The 15,657-nt window shown below is 43.5% G+C and overlaps 1 protein-coding gene across 1 annotated transcript in view; it reads left to right on the top strand.

Moving 5' to 3' along the window:
• The window catches only part of TBC1D2B (TBC1 domain family member 2B), a 138,647-nt gene that overhangs the window by 109,098 nt on the left and 13,892 nt on the right, over positions 1 to 15,657 (top strand). Inside the window, exons 7-9 of the mRNA XM_007951857.2 lie at positions 82 to 275; positions 6,336 to 6,830; positions 9,623 to 9,740. Of these exons, the coding sequence (XP_007950048.1) occupies positions 82 to 275; positions 6,336 to 6,830; positions 9,623 to 9,740 (807 nt within the window). The remainder of the gene's footprint in view (positions 1 to 81; positions 276 to 6,335; positions 6,831 to 9,622; positions 9,741 to 15,657) is intronic.

The following is a 15,657-nucleotide window of genomic DNA, read 5'->3' as shown; positions in this document are numbered from 1 at the left end:
GTCAATCATTGGTTGCTTAAGGTCCCTAAGGATTGCTTTTCCTGTGTGTCTGTCTGATTCTCTGTACCACATTCTCTCCAGTATTCTAGCCTAGAAGCCAAGCTCTGCCAAATAGAAAGTAAATACTTGATATTGCTTCAAGAAATGAAGACGCCAGTTTGCTCAGAAGAACAGGGGCCTGCTCGGGATGTCATAGCCCAGTTGCTGGAGGATGCTCTGCAAGTTGAAAGCCCAGAGCAGCCAGAGCAAGCATTCATTAAACCTCATCTTGTCAGGTAAAGGTGCTAGTGACTGCCACGGGTAGTGTGACCACCCAGTAATCCCATTTTTGAAATTTTCCTTTTCAACCATACTAGCCATTTGTAGAGATCTTTACACAATTCTGTGTGTCTTATCTAATGCTCACAACCCCTGTGCTGTCAGTAGAACAGATATTATCTTGATAAACAAGTGATAGAGCTGGAACTCAGTACAGATCTTTTGATTCCAAGCCCTTTTCCCATGTGCCATGCAAGGTAACCTTTCTCCTGCAGCAGGAGGAACCAGGCCTCTAAGAAGTAGAAACCCTTTCCTGAGACACATGGAGATTTGAAAGCAAAAGAAGCCCCTATGGAGAAAACTGGGCTTTCTTCATAAGTAAAAAGCACGTGGGTAACCTGACTCACTGATTAAGAATCCACTGAGTAATAAAAAGGAGCTCTGGTAGTATAGTGGCTAAGGCTCTTGACTGCTAACCAGAAAGCTGGCAGTTCAAATCCACCATCTACTTCTCGGAAGGAAGATGGGGCAATCTACTGCCGTAGCGATACTGCCTCGGAAACCCAAGGAGGGGTCGCTATGAGTCGGCTCCGACTTGATGGCGCATAACAACAACAACGAGTAATAAAAGCCATGGACACTTTCGCCCAAAAAATGTACTTGGGAACACACACACACAATATTACATGTATTTTGGGGGAATTCACAGAATATGGAAACCCATAAGGATCGTGGGGTCTCCTGTTGCTCTCAAGGGAATTCTGATTCATAGTCACCCTATAGGACAGAATAGAATTGCCCCATAAGCTTTCCAAGGCTATAATCTTTATAGTAGCAGATTGTCACATCTTTTTTCCACAGAGCTGTTGGTAGGTTCAAACTGCCAACTTTTTGGTTAGTAGCCAAGTGCTTAACCACTGTGCCACCAGGGCTCCTTGATTTTGGGTGGTAGTGGTGGTTGTTAGGTACCATCTAGTTGCTTCCAACTCATAGCAACCCTGTGTACGGCAGAGTGAAACACTGCCCGGTTCTGCACCAGCCTCACAGTCATCACAGTACTTGAGCCCACCATTGCAGCCTCTGTGTCAGTCCGTCTTTTGAGGCTCTTCACCTTTTTCACTGACCTTCTGCTTTACCAACCATGGTATCCGCCATAGACTGGTCCCTTCTGACCATATGAAAGACGAAGTCTAGCCATTGCTTCTAAGGAGCATTCAGGCTGTACTTCCAAGACAGATTTGTTCATCCTTCTGGCAGTCCATGGTATGTTCTATATTCTTCGCCAACCCTACAATTCAAATGTATTGGTTATTCTGTGGTCTTACTTATTATTCATTGTCCAGCTTTCACATGCATTTGAGGCAGTTGAAAATATCATGGCTTGGGTCAGGCGTGACTTAGTCTTCGAAGTGACATCTTTAATCCTTAGCACTTTAAAGAGGTCTTTTGCAGCAGATTTGCCCAATGGAATAGGTCCTTTGATTTCTTGACTGTTGTTTCCCAGGGCATTGATTGTGGATTCAAGTGAAATGAAATCCTTGACAACTTCATTCTTTTCTCCATTTATCTCTATTTACATTGCCTATTGGTCCAGTTGTGACAATTTTTGCTTTATGTTGAGGTGTAATCCATATTGAAGGCTGTAGTCTTTGATCTTCATCAGTAACTGGTTCAAGTCTTCTTGATTTTCATCAAGGTTGTGTCATCTGCATATCGCAGGTGGTTAATGAGTCTTCGTCCAATCCCAATGCCATGTTCTTCTTCAGACGGTTCTGTTTTCTGGGGAAAAATAAAAGAGAGAGAGAAACTCATGAAATAGTTAAGGTAGGAGAAATCTACAGATTCACTTAATCCAACCTCCTCCTTGGTTTGTGTCCCTTTGCCACTCAGATCCTGTAGCCCCAGATCTGAGCCTTGCTTGCTGCATTTGGCCCAATACTCCTACCCCACCTCTCCAGGCCCAGGCAAAGCCTTGCTTCAGCTGCACATGACTTTTTACGCCTCTGAGCTCTGAGCTCCCGCCTGCATTTCCTAGGCTACAGCATATTAAAAATATGCTGTCACAATGTGACCAACACCATCATGACAAAAACTCACTCTTACTGAGATCTGCTGTGTGCCAGGAACTGCACCAAGGTGTTTTACATGTGGGATCATATTTAATGCTCTGTGAGGTGGATGTTTTTATTCTCATTTTACAAATGAGGAAGCTGGGCTTAGGGAAGTGATGCCATTTGCCCAGGGTCACTCAGCCTGTGGGTAGCAGAGTCAGGACCCCAGCCCCAGCAGCTAGATTCCTGGGCTCAGTGGTTTTGTATCCAAGCAGAGCACCACTTCTTTATTTGTAATTATTATTAACTCCTCTGAGGGCATTCCAGCAGAGGTATTCACTACCCCATCACATCTATTCTTCCTGTGTGCATTTTGTACTCTTACTGTATGTTTTGTGTGTTTTCAAACTTTATATATAAGTAGAATGATTTTTCTTATGGAAAATTTCAAGCATACAAAGTAATAGATGGCATTACACAGTGAAACCTGTGAGAACCAGAACTCAGTGGGACTACCTTGTTTTTTGGGTCTCACAAGTTTTCCACCTTTCACGAGGTACAATCTTACTACTTTTCTGCTGCTCATCTTGGTGGAAAATATTTGAGTTTTCCTTCTCTGACAGGTTTCTGCCTTTCCCAGGTTCTGGCTTTCGTAGGTTTTACTGTGTAACATACCCCACTGTGTGCCTCTCACCCAGCTGTAACAATTGTCAATGTTTTGCCAATCTTATATATATATATATATATATTTTTTTTTAATTTTATTGTGATTTGGGTGAAAGTTTACAGAGCAAATTCATCTTCCATACAGCAGCTCACATACACTTTGTCTCATGACATTGACTGTAACCTATCACAATGCAACAGCTCTCCTCCCACTTCCCGGCCTTGGTTACCTCTTCCCTGTGTCCTTCCCTCCCATGCACTCCTGCCCCACCCCCCCAGGCTGTCTCCCTGTGCATACGCAGCCCATCAATTCTCCCATGATTGACTTCTCCAAGGAGTGTGTCTACCTCAGGTAAATGTTAAACTCATATGCCTGTCTTTTGTTTGGCTGGAAGCCACAGGTGTGGGTTCAGTTCCAGACCTGAAGGGCAGCTAGGGGCCATAGTCTCAGGGGTTCCACCAGGCTCTATTGGACCAGCAAACCTGGTCTCTTTTTTTAATGATTGAGGTTTTTTCCACATTTGCCAATCTTTTTTGTCTCACTCCTTTCCCCCCAATTTTTTTTCCTAGACTGTTTTTAAAACAAATACCAGGCATCATGTAATTTTGCCTAGAAATATTTCAGTGTGTATTTCTAACTGATGATACTTTTTTACATACTAACCCCACCCTGTACGTATCTTTTGCAGCTTATATGTTTCTTTCAACATTGTTTTCAGAAGTCATTCATGTTGATAATCTATTGCACCTGAGCATATTTTTTTACCTGTTATATAATACCTCATTATATGAATATACCACAAGGTTTTTACTCCTTTCCCTTGTGGGGACATTTAGAAAGTTTCCATTTGTTCCTGTTACAAACAGGGATGAAGTGAACATCATAGTATGTGTCTTCACATGCCCCTGTGAGAGAGTTTCTCTTTGTTGTAGATTAAAAGTGGGATTCCTGCCCCTGAGGGAATGCAAATCCTCAGCTGTCATAGTGCAGATGCCAGTTCACATACTCAGCAGCAGTGTGTGAAGGGCCTTTGTATCAGTTTTCTGTCACTGCCATAACCACAAAGTTGGTGTTTTAAAAGCAACTAAATGTATTAGTTCTGTAGGTCAGAAGCCTGATTCAGAAATCCGACACAGGCTAAAATCAAGGGGTCAGCAGGACTGCATTCCTTTCTTGAGGCTTTCAGGGAGAGCTCGTTCCCTTGCTCATTTAGTTCACTGCAGAATTCATTTCCTTATAGTTGTAAGACTAAGGTTCCCGTTTCTTTGCTGGCTGTAGCTAAAGGCCTTTCCCTGCTACTAGAATCCTTGGCATCCCTTGCTCGGGGCCCCGTTCCTCTATCTTCAAAGCCAGAAAGGACCAGTCAAGTCCTGCTCAGAGTTCACATCTCTCCTGCCTCCTCTCCTGTTGTCATATCTCTGACACCTGTCTTCCACTGCATCTCTGTTGCTTCCTTCTTCCACTTTCAAGGGCTGATTACAGTGGGCCCACCCAGATAATCCAAGATAATCTCCCTATTTTAAAATCTGTAACCTTAATTCTGTTTGCAAAGTTATTTTGCCATGCTGTGACATATTCATAGGTTCCAGACGTTAGGCCATGGGTGTCTCTGGGGGCCATTATTCTGCCTCCCTCGGCTTTAATTCTTCTTCATCCCTAATATTTTATAGGTATTTTCTCCATTGTTTTGTTTTAATAATATATTACTGTTTTTGGTGAAGATATACACAGAAGTTTAGGTCCCCATTCAACAGTTTCTATACAGCTTGTTCAGTGGTATGGTTACGTTGTTCACAGTGCTCAGTGGGAACATTCTCATTATTTCTGTTCAGGTTATGTTTCCATTAATCTAGTTTCTCTGCCTCCTTACATTCTTGTCTTTGTTTTAATGTATTGTTGACCACTTGGTCTCATATAGGTCATTTTCTAAAGGAGCACACTACTTACGGGTGATATTCATTAGTTTTTGAGCCAGTTAGTTGTTTAGCTACAAGATGACCTGAGTTAGTTTCAGTTCAAGGTTTGAAGAGTATGTCAGAGCAGTAGTCTTAGGCAGTCCTACAGTCTCAACCAGTCTAGTAGGTCTGGTTTTTTTTTTTTTTTAAGGAACTTGAGGCTCTCTACCACATTTTTCTCCCATTCTATCTCAATCCATCTGTTGTGGCCCTGATTAGAATAGTTGGCAGTGGTAGGTAGGTACCATCTAGTTCTGGTCTCAGGGTAGATGAGGCTGTGGTTTGTGTTGACTATTTGTCCTGTAGACAAGTTTCTTCTTTAAGTCTTTGGTTTCCTTCTTTCTCTTTTGCTCCAGATGAATAGAGGCCAATAGTTGTGTCTTAGTGGCTGCTTAGAAACTTTTAAGACCCCAAACACTAATCACCAAACTAGTATGTAGAACACATTTTAAAGTATGTATCATGCCAGTTGAACAAGATGTCCCTCGATACTATGGTTCTAATCCTTCAAACCCAGAAATCTAGTATTGTAAAGTGTTTGGTTGTATCTAGGACGTATCCATAACTCTGTCCCCGGTACTTTATTATATGTGTGTGTGTGTGTGTTTGTGTGTGTGTGTGTGTGTATGGGGAGCTCTGGTACCATAGTGTCTAAGGCACTTGACTGCTAACCAGAAGGCTGGCGGTTCAAACCCACCAGCCACTCCTCGGAAGGAAGATGGGGCAATCTACTTCCGTAGTGATACTGCCAAGGAGAGGTCACTATGAGTGGGGTCCGACTCGATGGCACATAACAACAACAACAATGTGTGTGTGTGTGTGTGTGTGTGTGTATGAATATATTTGCATACATTCACATAGATGCATATATATATGCATTCATATATCTATATTTACATACATATATACATACATATCTATACACGTATGCCTACATATATACATATATACCTGTAGATATTTTTTGGTTGTTTTTGAGGTTGTCACTTATCTTTTTAAATGATATCTTTTGAAGCATAAAAGTTACACATGCATATACTTACGACATAAATAATACACACGCATATATTAATGTAGCCAAATTTACCATTTTTGTTTCGGGTCTTGTTTTGTATTCTTAACTGTATTTTCTTCTGGTCTTTTCATAGTTAGGACTTTAAACCATATGGAACTGATTTTTCTTTATGATATCAACATGGGATTCAATTATATTTTATTTATTATGTGGAAAGCCTGTTGTCTCAGCCCTATTTATCAAGACATGCATTTTCCCTTGCTGGTTTAAAATGTCTGCCATAACATGTTTACATGGATTGAGTCCTAGGTTCTCTATTCAGTTTCATTGGTCTTTTTGTCAAGATTGCATCATTTTAACTTTTCATTTTTTTTTTTTTTAATCAACAGTGAATATGATATCTATGGATTTAGGACTGTACCTGAGGACGATGAGGAAGAGAAGTTGGTAGCCAAAGTCCGAGCATTGGACCTAAAGACTCTCTACCTCACAGAAAACCAGGAAGTTTCCACTGGGGTCAAGTGGGAAAACTATTTTGCAAGTACAGTGAACAGGGAGATGATGTGTTCTCCGGAGCTGAAAAACCTGATCCGTGCAGGGATTCCACACGAGCACCGTTCCAAGGTGTGGAAGTGGTGTGTGAACCTTCACACAAGGAAGTTCAAGGACAGCACTGAGCCTGGCTACTTCCAAACATTGCTTCAGAAGGCACTAGAGAAACAGAACCCAGCCTCCAAGCAGATCGAGCTGGACCTGCTGCGGACACTGCCCAACAACAAACATTACTCCTGCCCCACCTCAGAAGGCATACAGAAGTTACGCAACGTCCTGCTTGCCTTCTCCTGGCGGAACCCTGATATTGGCTACTGCCAGGGTCTAAACAGGTGGGTGCCCAGCCAACAGAATGCTCCCTTTTGCCATTAGGGTGCCATCAGGAGAACTTGTAGGTGCCAGGCACTGCCTAAAGCTCCCTCCCCTCCTGGTAGGCCAAGAAAAGCTAATAATTTAAGGGAAAGAACTAGTTGTAGCAAACTAGTTTTAATTATGCAATATCCTCAATTCTAGAGTAGTTATGAGAAGCAAGCATGCCTTTAGAGAGAATTAAGAACACCAAAGTCAAATTCCTTTGAAGCAGCTTGGTTCCTCATTTTTTTTCTTCCTTGCTGTTGTCATCACACTCAAGTTTTGATCAGAAGTTCGATTTCATTAGTTTATAATACATGAAGTGAAAACTGGTGGCCACTCCTTAGGTCTTTGTGCCCCCAACAATTCTTTAGCTAGTTGAAGCTTAACCCTGGAAGAGCCCAAGCTTGTTTTCTTTTTGATGCTAACTTTTCAAAGGTCCTTTATAGACCCTGTAAGACCGAGGACAATGAAAAGCCTCTCATCTTTTCTTAAAGATGCAGGCTCATCATCCCGAGCTGTGCTGGGACAGGACGAGCCTCAGGAGGTACTGAGGTCTGCTCTCCGTGCAACAACTCCCTAGGAATGGGCTTCTTGAGTGCTTGTGCCTGCTTTTTACAACCTGTGTGATTCTTACCTGGGTGATGCACTTCTTGCTGTTTCTCCTGTCGTAATTGCCCATTTCTGTTCCACTCTGAGTAGTGAAATTAGGTAACTAAACTTGTTAGAATATGGATAAAATAAGAATGAATAAGCCCTGTGTGTGTACGTCAGGAATTCTCCTGTGAGTGAAATGCATGAGCTTGAGGTGTTGAATGCTGGCGTGAATTCTGGCTGCTCATAGTCTTTTTAATCCTGATTGTGCCAGATACCAGCCTCCAGGTAAGCGATACCTGTTTGCATCTATAGTTAGAGTATTGAAGGAGGAAGGGCTTTGAAATGAGAATATTACTTGGTTAAGACCTAACACTGGCTGGTTTCCAGGAAGTCATTGGCCCTGTAGTAGGGAAGAGAAGGCAGCCTCTCTCTCTGCCCCTTGGAAGGTACAAAGGGGCATCAGCTGTTCCTGTGCATTCCCCCTTCAGAAGAGACCTATACATAGGGTACTTACTTCATAGCAAAAAGCAGCCTTGCTTTGCTTAAATCCACAATTCACATTGTCCATTCTATCTCAGAGTTCCTGGAAGCTTAAACCTTCTCAAGCCTAAGTGATCCTGTTGAGGACTTGAACGTGGCTGTGTGGAACACTGGGAAAAACTGTGTGCCCTTCCATTCTGGTGCATTTCCCTCCTGGTGCCGCAGTGCTTGTTTATCTGGTATTGTCATGGGATCAGTCATTACAGACTTAAATTTTCCAGAGAAGCTTTCTCTCTGCACCTGCATCCCTAAAGTCTTAAATATGAACCACTTGATTAGAGATTTTCCTTAAAATATTTTGGGCACGTCTGTGCCTTCTGAGTACCTAGAACTTGAGCCTTTTCTAGGCGATTGAGGCCTATCACCTGAATGTCAGTTTCCTCAAAGGCTCTGCTGGCTCGGGGCTCTTCACCCCTTTCCTGGTATCTGCAGTGGCTGTGGGATGTGGTTTCCGTGCTCGTTTCCTGTTTTTCTCTCCTCCATCCCTGCCACTTGTCACGATTCTTACCTTTCTGCTCTCTGTTTCTTTTATGCCTACTTGAGACAGCCTCTTTCTGCCTACTTCAGGCATTTCCCCCTCTCAATTAGAGATTAATTTCTTGTCATTTTATATAGGGAAGGAGAAAAAAAGTCCTGAAAAGGAGCTTCAGTAATTTTCCTGTGAGTGCTGCACCTAAGCTTCTTGCTTTTGACAGTGGTTCTTGGATTTCAGTTGTGTAGAGAAGCTTTTCTCACGCCTCTTTCTTTCCGTCTTTCTATCCTGGATGCTGCCCACTCAGAGCCATACCTAGGATACCTAAGATTACTGGACAAGTAACGTCTTGATCAGTGACAGCATGTAAATGTTGTGTTGTTATATGCTGTCGAGTCGGACCTGACTCACAGCGACCCCTCCTTGGGTTTCCAAGGCAATACCACTACGGAAGTAGATTGCCCAACCTTCCTTCCGAGGAGTGGCTGGTGAGTTTGAACTGCCATCCTTCTGGTTAGCAGTCAAGTGCCTTAGGCACTACGCTCCAGAGTTCCCTAGCATGGAAATAGCTGGTGGACCCAAAGGTACAGTATGAACCAACATCAGCTAATGCAGATTCTCTCCTTTCCAACCCTGTGCACATGCTGTGGACTCATTTCTGCTAAGGCCCCTCTGTAGAGTTTTTTTATCTGAAACCCCCTTTCATTCCTCCAGCATGGAAGCTCGATGATACCAGGACAGTTGTTTGTACCCCTTCTTGTGATCTTTGCCACTTAACATTCACATTCACTTCCGGATTACTTGTCCATAAAAGGATTAATTGGAGCTTCTTGAACAGTAACTCACAGAATTAGCTGCATTAGTGAAAAATTTATAATGAAAACAGACTTTTTTTTTTAAAAAAAATGAGGTTTGTTGATCATTGGGAAAGACTCTGATCATCTTTTAACAATGTGGAAGGGGGAAGTGTGGCTTTGCTTCTCAGGCTTTACAACATACCTCACTTGCCAAGGACTACTAACTGTTCTTTACTAGAGTACTAAAAACAGCTTTGGGTGGAGAGAGAAAATGGCACTATGCAGATGTCTCTGTGAAGACTGGGCAGCAGCGTCTGTGTCTGGGCACAAGGTGCTGGCACTCATCTTGTTCTCCATTTGCTCGTAGATTGGTGGCAGTGGCCCTCCTGTACCTGGAACAAGAAGATGCTTTCTGGTGTCTAGTTACCATAGTGGAAGTTTTCATGCCTCGAGACTATTACACAAAGACTCTTTTAGGATCCCAGGTACTTCTAAAAATATTGTGCTTCAGTCACCACCTTACAGAGTTATAACTGGAATGTGAGTTGAACTAAGCCTTTGTGGGGGGAAGTTTCATGTTTATAATTGCAGCAACTAAGCCCTGGAGAAAGTGCAACAAGACCGAGCATGCCCCTGAAGCTGTGTGTGGACTGTGACCAGAGCTGTTTAGGAGTGAATACTGGGGTCAGGCTCACTCAGCTCATTGAAAACCAGTCAGTTAATTGTTAAATCATAATGAGAACCTGGTATTTAGTATATTCACTCCTCAGCAGTCTCTTCCCCCTGGGCACAGACCCACCTGGCGAATTAAGTGGGAAGCCACATGTGTGCTTGGGGAGCCTGGTGTATTAGCTCAGGTTCTTTCAAAGCAGATGCCAAAATGAGACTAAAGGAGAAAGAGTTTTGTGAAGAATGAAAGGGGAAGGAGCTGAAGAAGGATGGGAACCTCCAGACTAGGGGAAGGAAGGATTGGGCAGAAAGAGACTCAGGCCTCTGAAGTTCTAAGAAAGTTTTGGCCAAGCCAGTGGAGTCATTAAAAGTCACCTTCCTTGAAGGTGCCTGAACCTCATAGCCATGGCTCCACATTAGTGCCCCTGCTTTGTGCACCCTCCTCTGAGTCTGAGAGTAGCCTGCAGGAAGCATGGCCTTTGTGAGCGAATGTAGTGTTAGACCTAGAGGGGCAGCTGCTGGGACCATTGGGCAGGAGGTCTGAGCATGCATTCCATGTCCACCACACCTGTAATCTGAAGCCGGGGAAAGTGTGGGATGATGTGGGCTAGCAGAGCCCAGAGTTTTGTCTCCATGTTTGGGAAAGCCTTGGACCAAAACCCTGGCCCTTGTGGCCCAGAGCACCTCTTCCCTAGGCTGCACTGGGGTGGTGCACTGGGGCTGCTGCCGAGGTGGATCTCCTTTTTTCTACTTCCTGTCTGGCTGCCCCTTCTCACATGTCTCATCTTCAGCCACATTCTGCCCATGAGCCTGTCTGCCTCTTTCATATAGCTGTGCCTGGGTCTGTGCCTGCTGTTTCATAGCCTCTTCTCTAAGTTTGTGCCAGTGCTCGGCCTGCTTGCCCACAGGTCCATACTGTGCCATGTAGTATCATAGAGATGACTTGCAGGCTGTGTTTCCCAGCTATGGCAATGGAGAGCCACTGTAGGAGACTGGAGGGTGGAGATGGAGATGTCCTCATTCTGTCATAGCCACTGCTTCTGGCACTGGCTTCATCTCTGTACCTCTAGCTCCCAGCTGGTGGTCCTCCATGCCAGCAGTGCCCTCCTTCCTCTCTTTATCTCTCCAGCCTAGGAGTGACAGTGACTCTTGCCATTGCTAATCCCTAGGCTGCCTCCCTGTCAGCTGTTTGACCTCAGGTAGAATTCTATCTCTGGTGTAACTAGCTTCCTGAGTAAATTGCTCTCTGTTGTGTAGTTAGAATGGTTTCTGTTCTCTTGGTTTACTGTCCCCATTACAACTACACTACCCACCTCTCTAGTTCCGTGGGCCAAAAATGTGATTCCTGTGTATTCCATTCACTTAGTCATTAAGTGGTCATTGCCACCTGCCTGGTGGCTCTCATATTTATATGGCTTCTGACCTCTCACCTCTGTCAGGTAACTATTGCCTCTCTCCGGCACCATTGCAGTTGCCTCCTCTTCTTCCTTCCTGCCTTCACTCACCCGCATTTCCATCTTGTTCTCAGATGCAATCATGGCATGTTGGAGTCCTGGGGGCTTTCAAAGCCTTCAAGATAAAGCCCAGGTGCCTGTGCTTGGCTGTTGGGGGCCCTCCTTCCACACCATGTCCCTTGCCTGCCCTTGCAGTTTCTTGATGCACAGTATGCACTGCCTGGAAGAGAATTCCCTGTGCTATGGTCCTGCTCTGTGCTCTGTGTGCTTTGTGCCTACAACTCCTTCCCCTGCTTGTCTCCCCAGAAAGTTCCGCTCAACCTTCGCCCACACACCATCTCCCTGTGGTGCTTTTCCTGCCTTCCGGGACAGAGTTCAGGGCCCTGCTTCTGTGTTTCCAGTCCTCTGACCCAGGTCTCTGTGAAAGCAGTTATCACACTGTTTTATTACACCTGGCCAGCTTGTCCTTCAGCTAGTCAGTGGCACCCTAGCACTGGGATAGTAAATGTCTGAACTTTTGTGGACTTTCTGACCAGGGAAAGGGAATTTGCATTTAGTGAGCACTAGCCACATGCCATTCGTCTGTCAGTTTGATACAGTGTTGTGGCTTGTGTGTTGCTGTGAGGCTGGAAGCTATGCCACTGTTATTTCAAATACTAGCAGGGTCACCCATGATGGACAGGTTTCAGCAGAGCTTCCAGACTGAGACAGACTCAGAAGAAGGAAGCCTTCTCAAAGAATTGGCCAGTGAAAACCTTATGAACAGCATGAAACACTGTCTGATATATTACTAGAAAACATTATGAATAGCCCTGAAACACTGTCCACTGTAATGCCATAAGATGAGCCCCTCAGGTCAGAAGGCACTGAAAGTGGGACTGGGGAAGAGCTGCCTCCTGAGTAGAGCCGACCTTAATGACATGGATGGAGTAAAGCTTTCTGGACCTCTAGTCGCTGATGTGGCACAACTCAAAATGAGAAAAATAGCCACAGACATCCATTAATAATCGGAACATGGAATACATGAAGTATGAATCTAGGAAAATTGAAAGTTGTCAAAAATGAAATGGAATGCATAAAGATCGATATATAGGCATTAGTTAGCTGAAATGGACTGGTTTTGGCCATTTTTAATCAGACAACCAAATGGTCTGCTTTGTTGGGAGTGACAAATTGAAGAGGAATGGCATGGCATTTATCGTCACAAAGAATGTTTCAAGATCCATCCTGAAGTACAATGCAGTCAGTGATAAGATAATATCCATATGCCTACATGGGAGACCAGTTAATACTACTATTTTGCAAATTTATGCACCAACCACCAAAGCTAAGGACAAGGAAATTAAAGACTTTTACCAATGTCCACAGTCTGAAATTGACCAAACATGCAATCAATATGTTTGATTATTACTGGTGATTGGAATGCAAAAGTTGGAAACAGAATTCTGGTAAGATAGCAGAATAGGCAGACAGACTTCACAGACCCTCTTTAACAAAGAAAAGGGGAACCAGTTAACACAGATACAGAAGATAATCCTGGAGCCCTGAGCTTTGAAGAGAAGGATATAGAAGTGGACTAAACTCCAACTAGTAAAAGAACCTGCATGAAAACACCAAAAAAGGAGATATACAGAGCTGTGGTCTGTCAGTGATCCTGACAGCACAGACAGCTTGAATATTTCCAAGTAGTGCTGGGACCTAAGAATTAACCTAAAAATTGGCCTTGCTAGTCAAGGGCTGCATGGAGGACTGCACTGGTGGCTGATGAATAAAAGGGGAAGCAGTGAAGAGGAAGGCAGGCTGAGCTAGTCCATTATTGTGAAAAGTCAAGAAAAGTTTTATATATGGAAGGAAATCTTTGTTGGTTACCAGAATCGGGGGGGAGGGGGGGAAGGAACACTGTTAGGTACAGACAGGTATTGATTTGGGTGAAGAGAAGGACAATGTACCAACACGATGGCATTGAGGAAGAGGAAGACATAGAGAGGTGCATGGGAGGTACAGACAACAAAGGTGAACCCTTTTGTACTGCATTGTCAGTGAAGGCAAACATGGATATATAGAATATATGGGTGGGTAGATGGGTGGACAGGCTGAACTATTAGATATGTCTATGCAGGGGGGAGTATGCTGAAGACCATGCATAGGCTTGGCAGACAATGTTTCTACAAGTGTATTGCTATGTTCTGTAAGAATTACAGGTATATAGTAGTTGACAACGGACAAGGTTGTAGTCACTTCTTGGCCACAGCCAGCTACCCAGAGAGAGCAAGTAGTTGGACCTGTGGTCTTGGGACCATAGTCAGGGGACATCAAGCTCAATTGACATAACATACTACACAAAATATTGTACAACATCCTGCTTTGGCATGTAGCAACTGGCAAGCAGCTATCTAGATGCAACGATGGGTCTCTCCTCGTCCAGAGCAAAGAAGAATGAAGAAAACCAAAGATTCATGGAAACAATTAGTCTAAGCAACTGGTACACCTTGCGATCCTCAGCCTGTATGACTATGAGACCAGCAGAACTAGATGGTGCCCAGCTACCACTGTCAACCACTTGGAGGGGGATCTATGTAGGAGATCCTGGATAGAGTGGGAGAACAACGTGGAACAAAACTCAAAATCATTTAAAAAAAAAAAAAGTGGGGGTTGGGGACCAGGTTTGCTGGTCTGATAAAGCCTGGTGGAACCACTGAGACTATGGTCCCTAGCCACTCCTCAGGTCTATAAGTGAACTCATTCCTGTGGCTTCCAGCCAAACAGTAGACGGGCATATGAGCTGAACATTTGCATTAGGTAGATACACTCCTTGTAAAGAACAATCATGGGAGAGTAGAAGGGCTGTGTATGCACAGGGAGACAGCTCAGGGGGAAGAGTGTAGGAAGTGAAGGACACAGGGAAGAGGTAACTATGGAGAGGAAATGGGAGGGAAGCTGTTGCATTGTGGGAAATTGTAGTCAATGTCATGAGACAAAGTGTGTGTGAGCTGCTGTCCAGAAAGTGAATTTGCTCTGTAAAGTTTCACCCAAATCACAATTTAAAAAAAAAAAGAAAGTTGGAAACAAAGAAGAATCACCAGTAGTTGGAAAATATGGTCATGGTGATAGAAATGATGCTGGAGATCACGTGATAGAATTTTGCAAGACCAACAACTTATTCATTGCAGATACCTTTTTTCAACAACATAAATGGCATATATACATGAGGACTGCACCAGATGAACTACACAGGAATCAGATCAATTATATCTGTGGTAAGAGGTGATGGAGAAGTTCAGTATCTTCAGCCAAAACAAGGCCAGGAGCTGACTGTAGGATAGACCATCAACTGCTCGTATGCAAGTTCAAGTTGAAGCTGAAGAAAATTAAAACAAGTACATAAGAGCCAAAATATGACCTTGTTTTTATCCCACTTGGATGTAGAGACCATCTAAAAGAATAGATTTGACTCATTGTACGCCAGTGACTGAAGAAAACTAGATGAATTGTGGGATGACATCGAGAACATCATACATAAAGAAAGCAAAAGGTCATTAAAAAGACAGGAAAAGAAGGAAAGGCCAAAATGGATGTCAGAAGAGCCTCTGAAACTTGCTCTTGAATGGAGAGTAGCTAAAGCAAATGGAAAAAATGACAAGATAAAAGAGCTGAAGAGGTTTCAAAGAGCAGCTCAAGAAGACAGAGTCAGTTATTATAATGAAATGTGCAAAGACCTGGAGTTAGGAAACCAGAAAGGAAGAACATGCTTGGCATTTCTCAAGCTGAAAGAATTGAAGAAAAAATTCAAGCCTCAAGTTACAATACTAAAAGATTATATGGGCAAAATATTGAGTGATGCAGGAAACATCAAAAGAAGATGGAAGGTAAATAGAGAGTCATTTGTACCAAAAGAATTGATTGATGTTCATCCATTTCAGGAGGTGGCATGTGATCAAGAACTGATGATAATGAAGGAAGAAGTTGAAGCTGCACTGAAGGAGTTGGTGAAAAACAAAGCTCCAGGAATTGACAGAAGACCCATTGAGGTGTTTCAACGAAAGTATGCTACGTGGAGACACTCACTTGTCTATGCTAACAAATTTGGATGACAGCTACCTGGCCAACTGGAAGAGATCCATATTGGTACCTGCAGTGTAGTAAATTACTTAGTATGGCTTTTCTACCCATAAGTCATTGTAAACTCAGTGGTGGAATGAGCAACTGAGGAGCTGATTGTAAATGGTATCCAAGTGGAGTATTTCTGTTGGGCGTGGCACAATATAATGTTCTGGGAGGT

This window comes from Orycteropus afer, unplaced genomic scaffold (assembly GCF_000298275.1).
Source record: "Orycteropus afer afer isolate SDZICR_OR568_19922 unplaced genomic scaffold, OryAfe1.0 scaffold00313, whole genome shotgun sequence".
In the NCBI taxonomy this organism is placed as follows: domain Eukaryota; kingdom Metazoa; phylum Chordata; class Mammalia; order Tubulidentata; family Orycteropodidae; genus Orycteropus; species Orycteropus afer.
The sequence above is the reverse complement of the archived record's forward strand: the minus strand, read 5'-3'. Positions and strand labels throughout refer to the sequence as shown.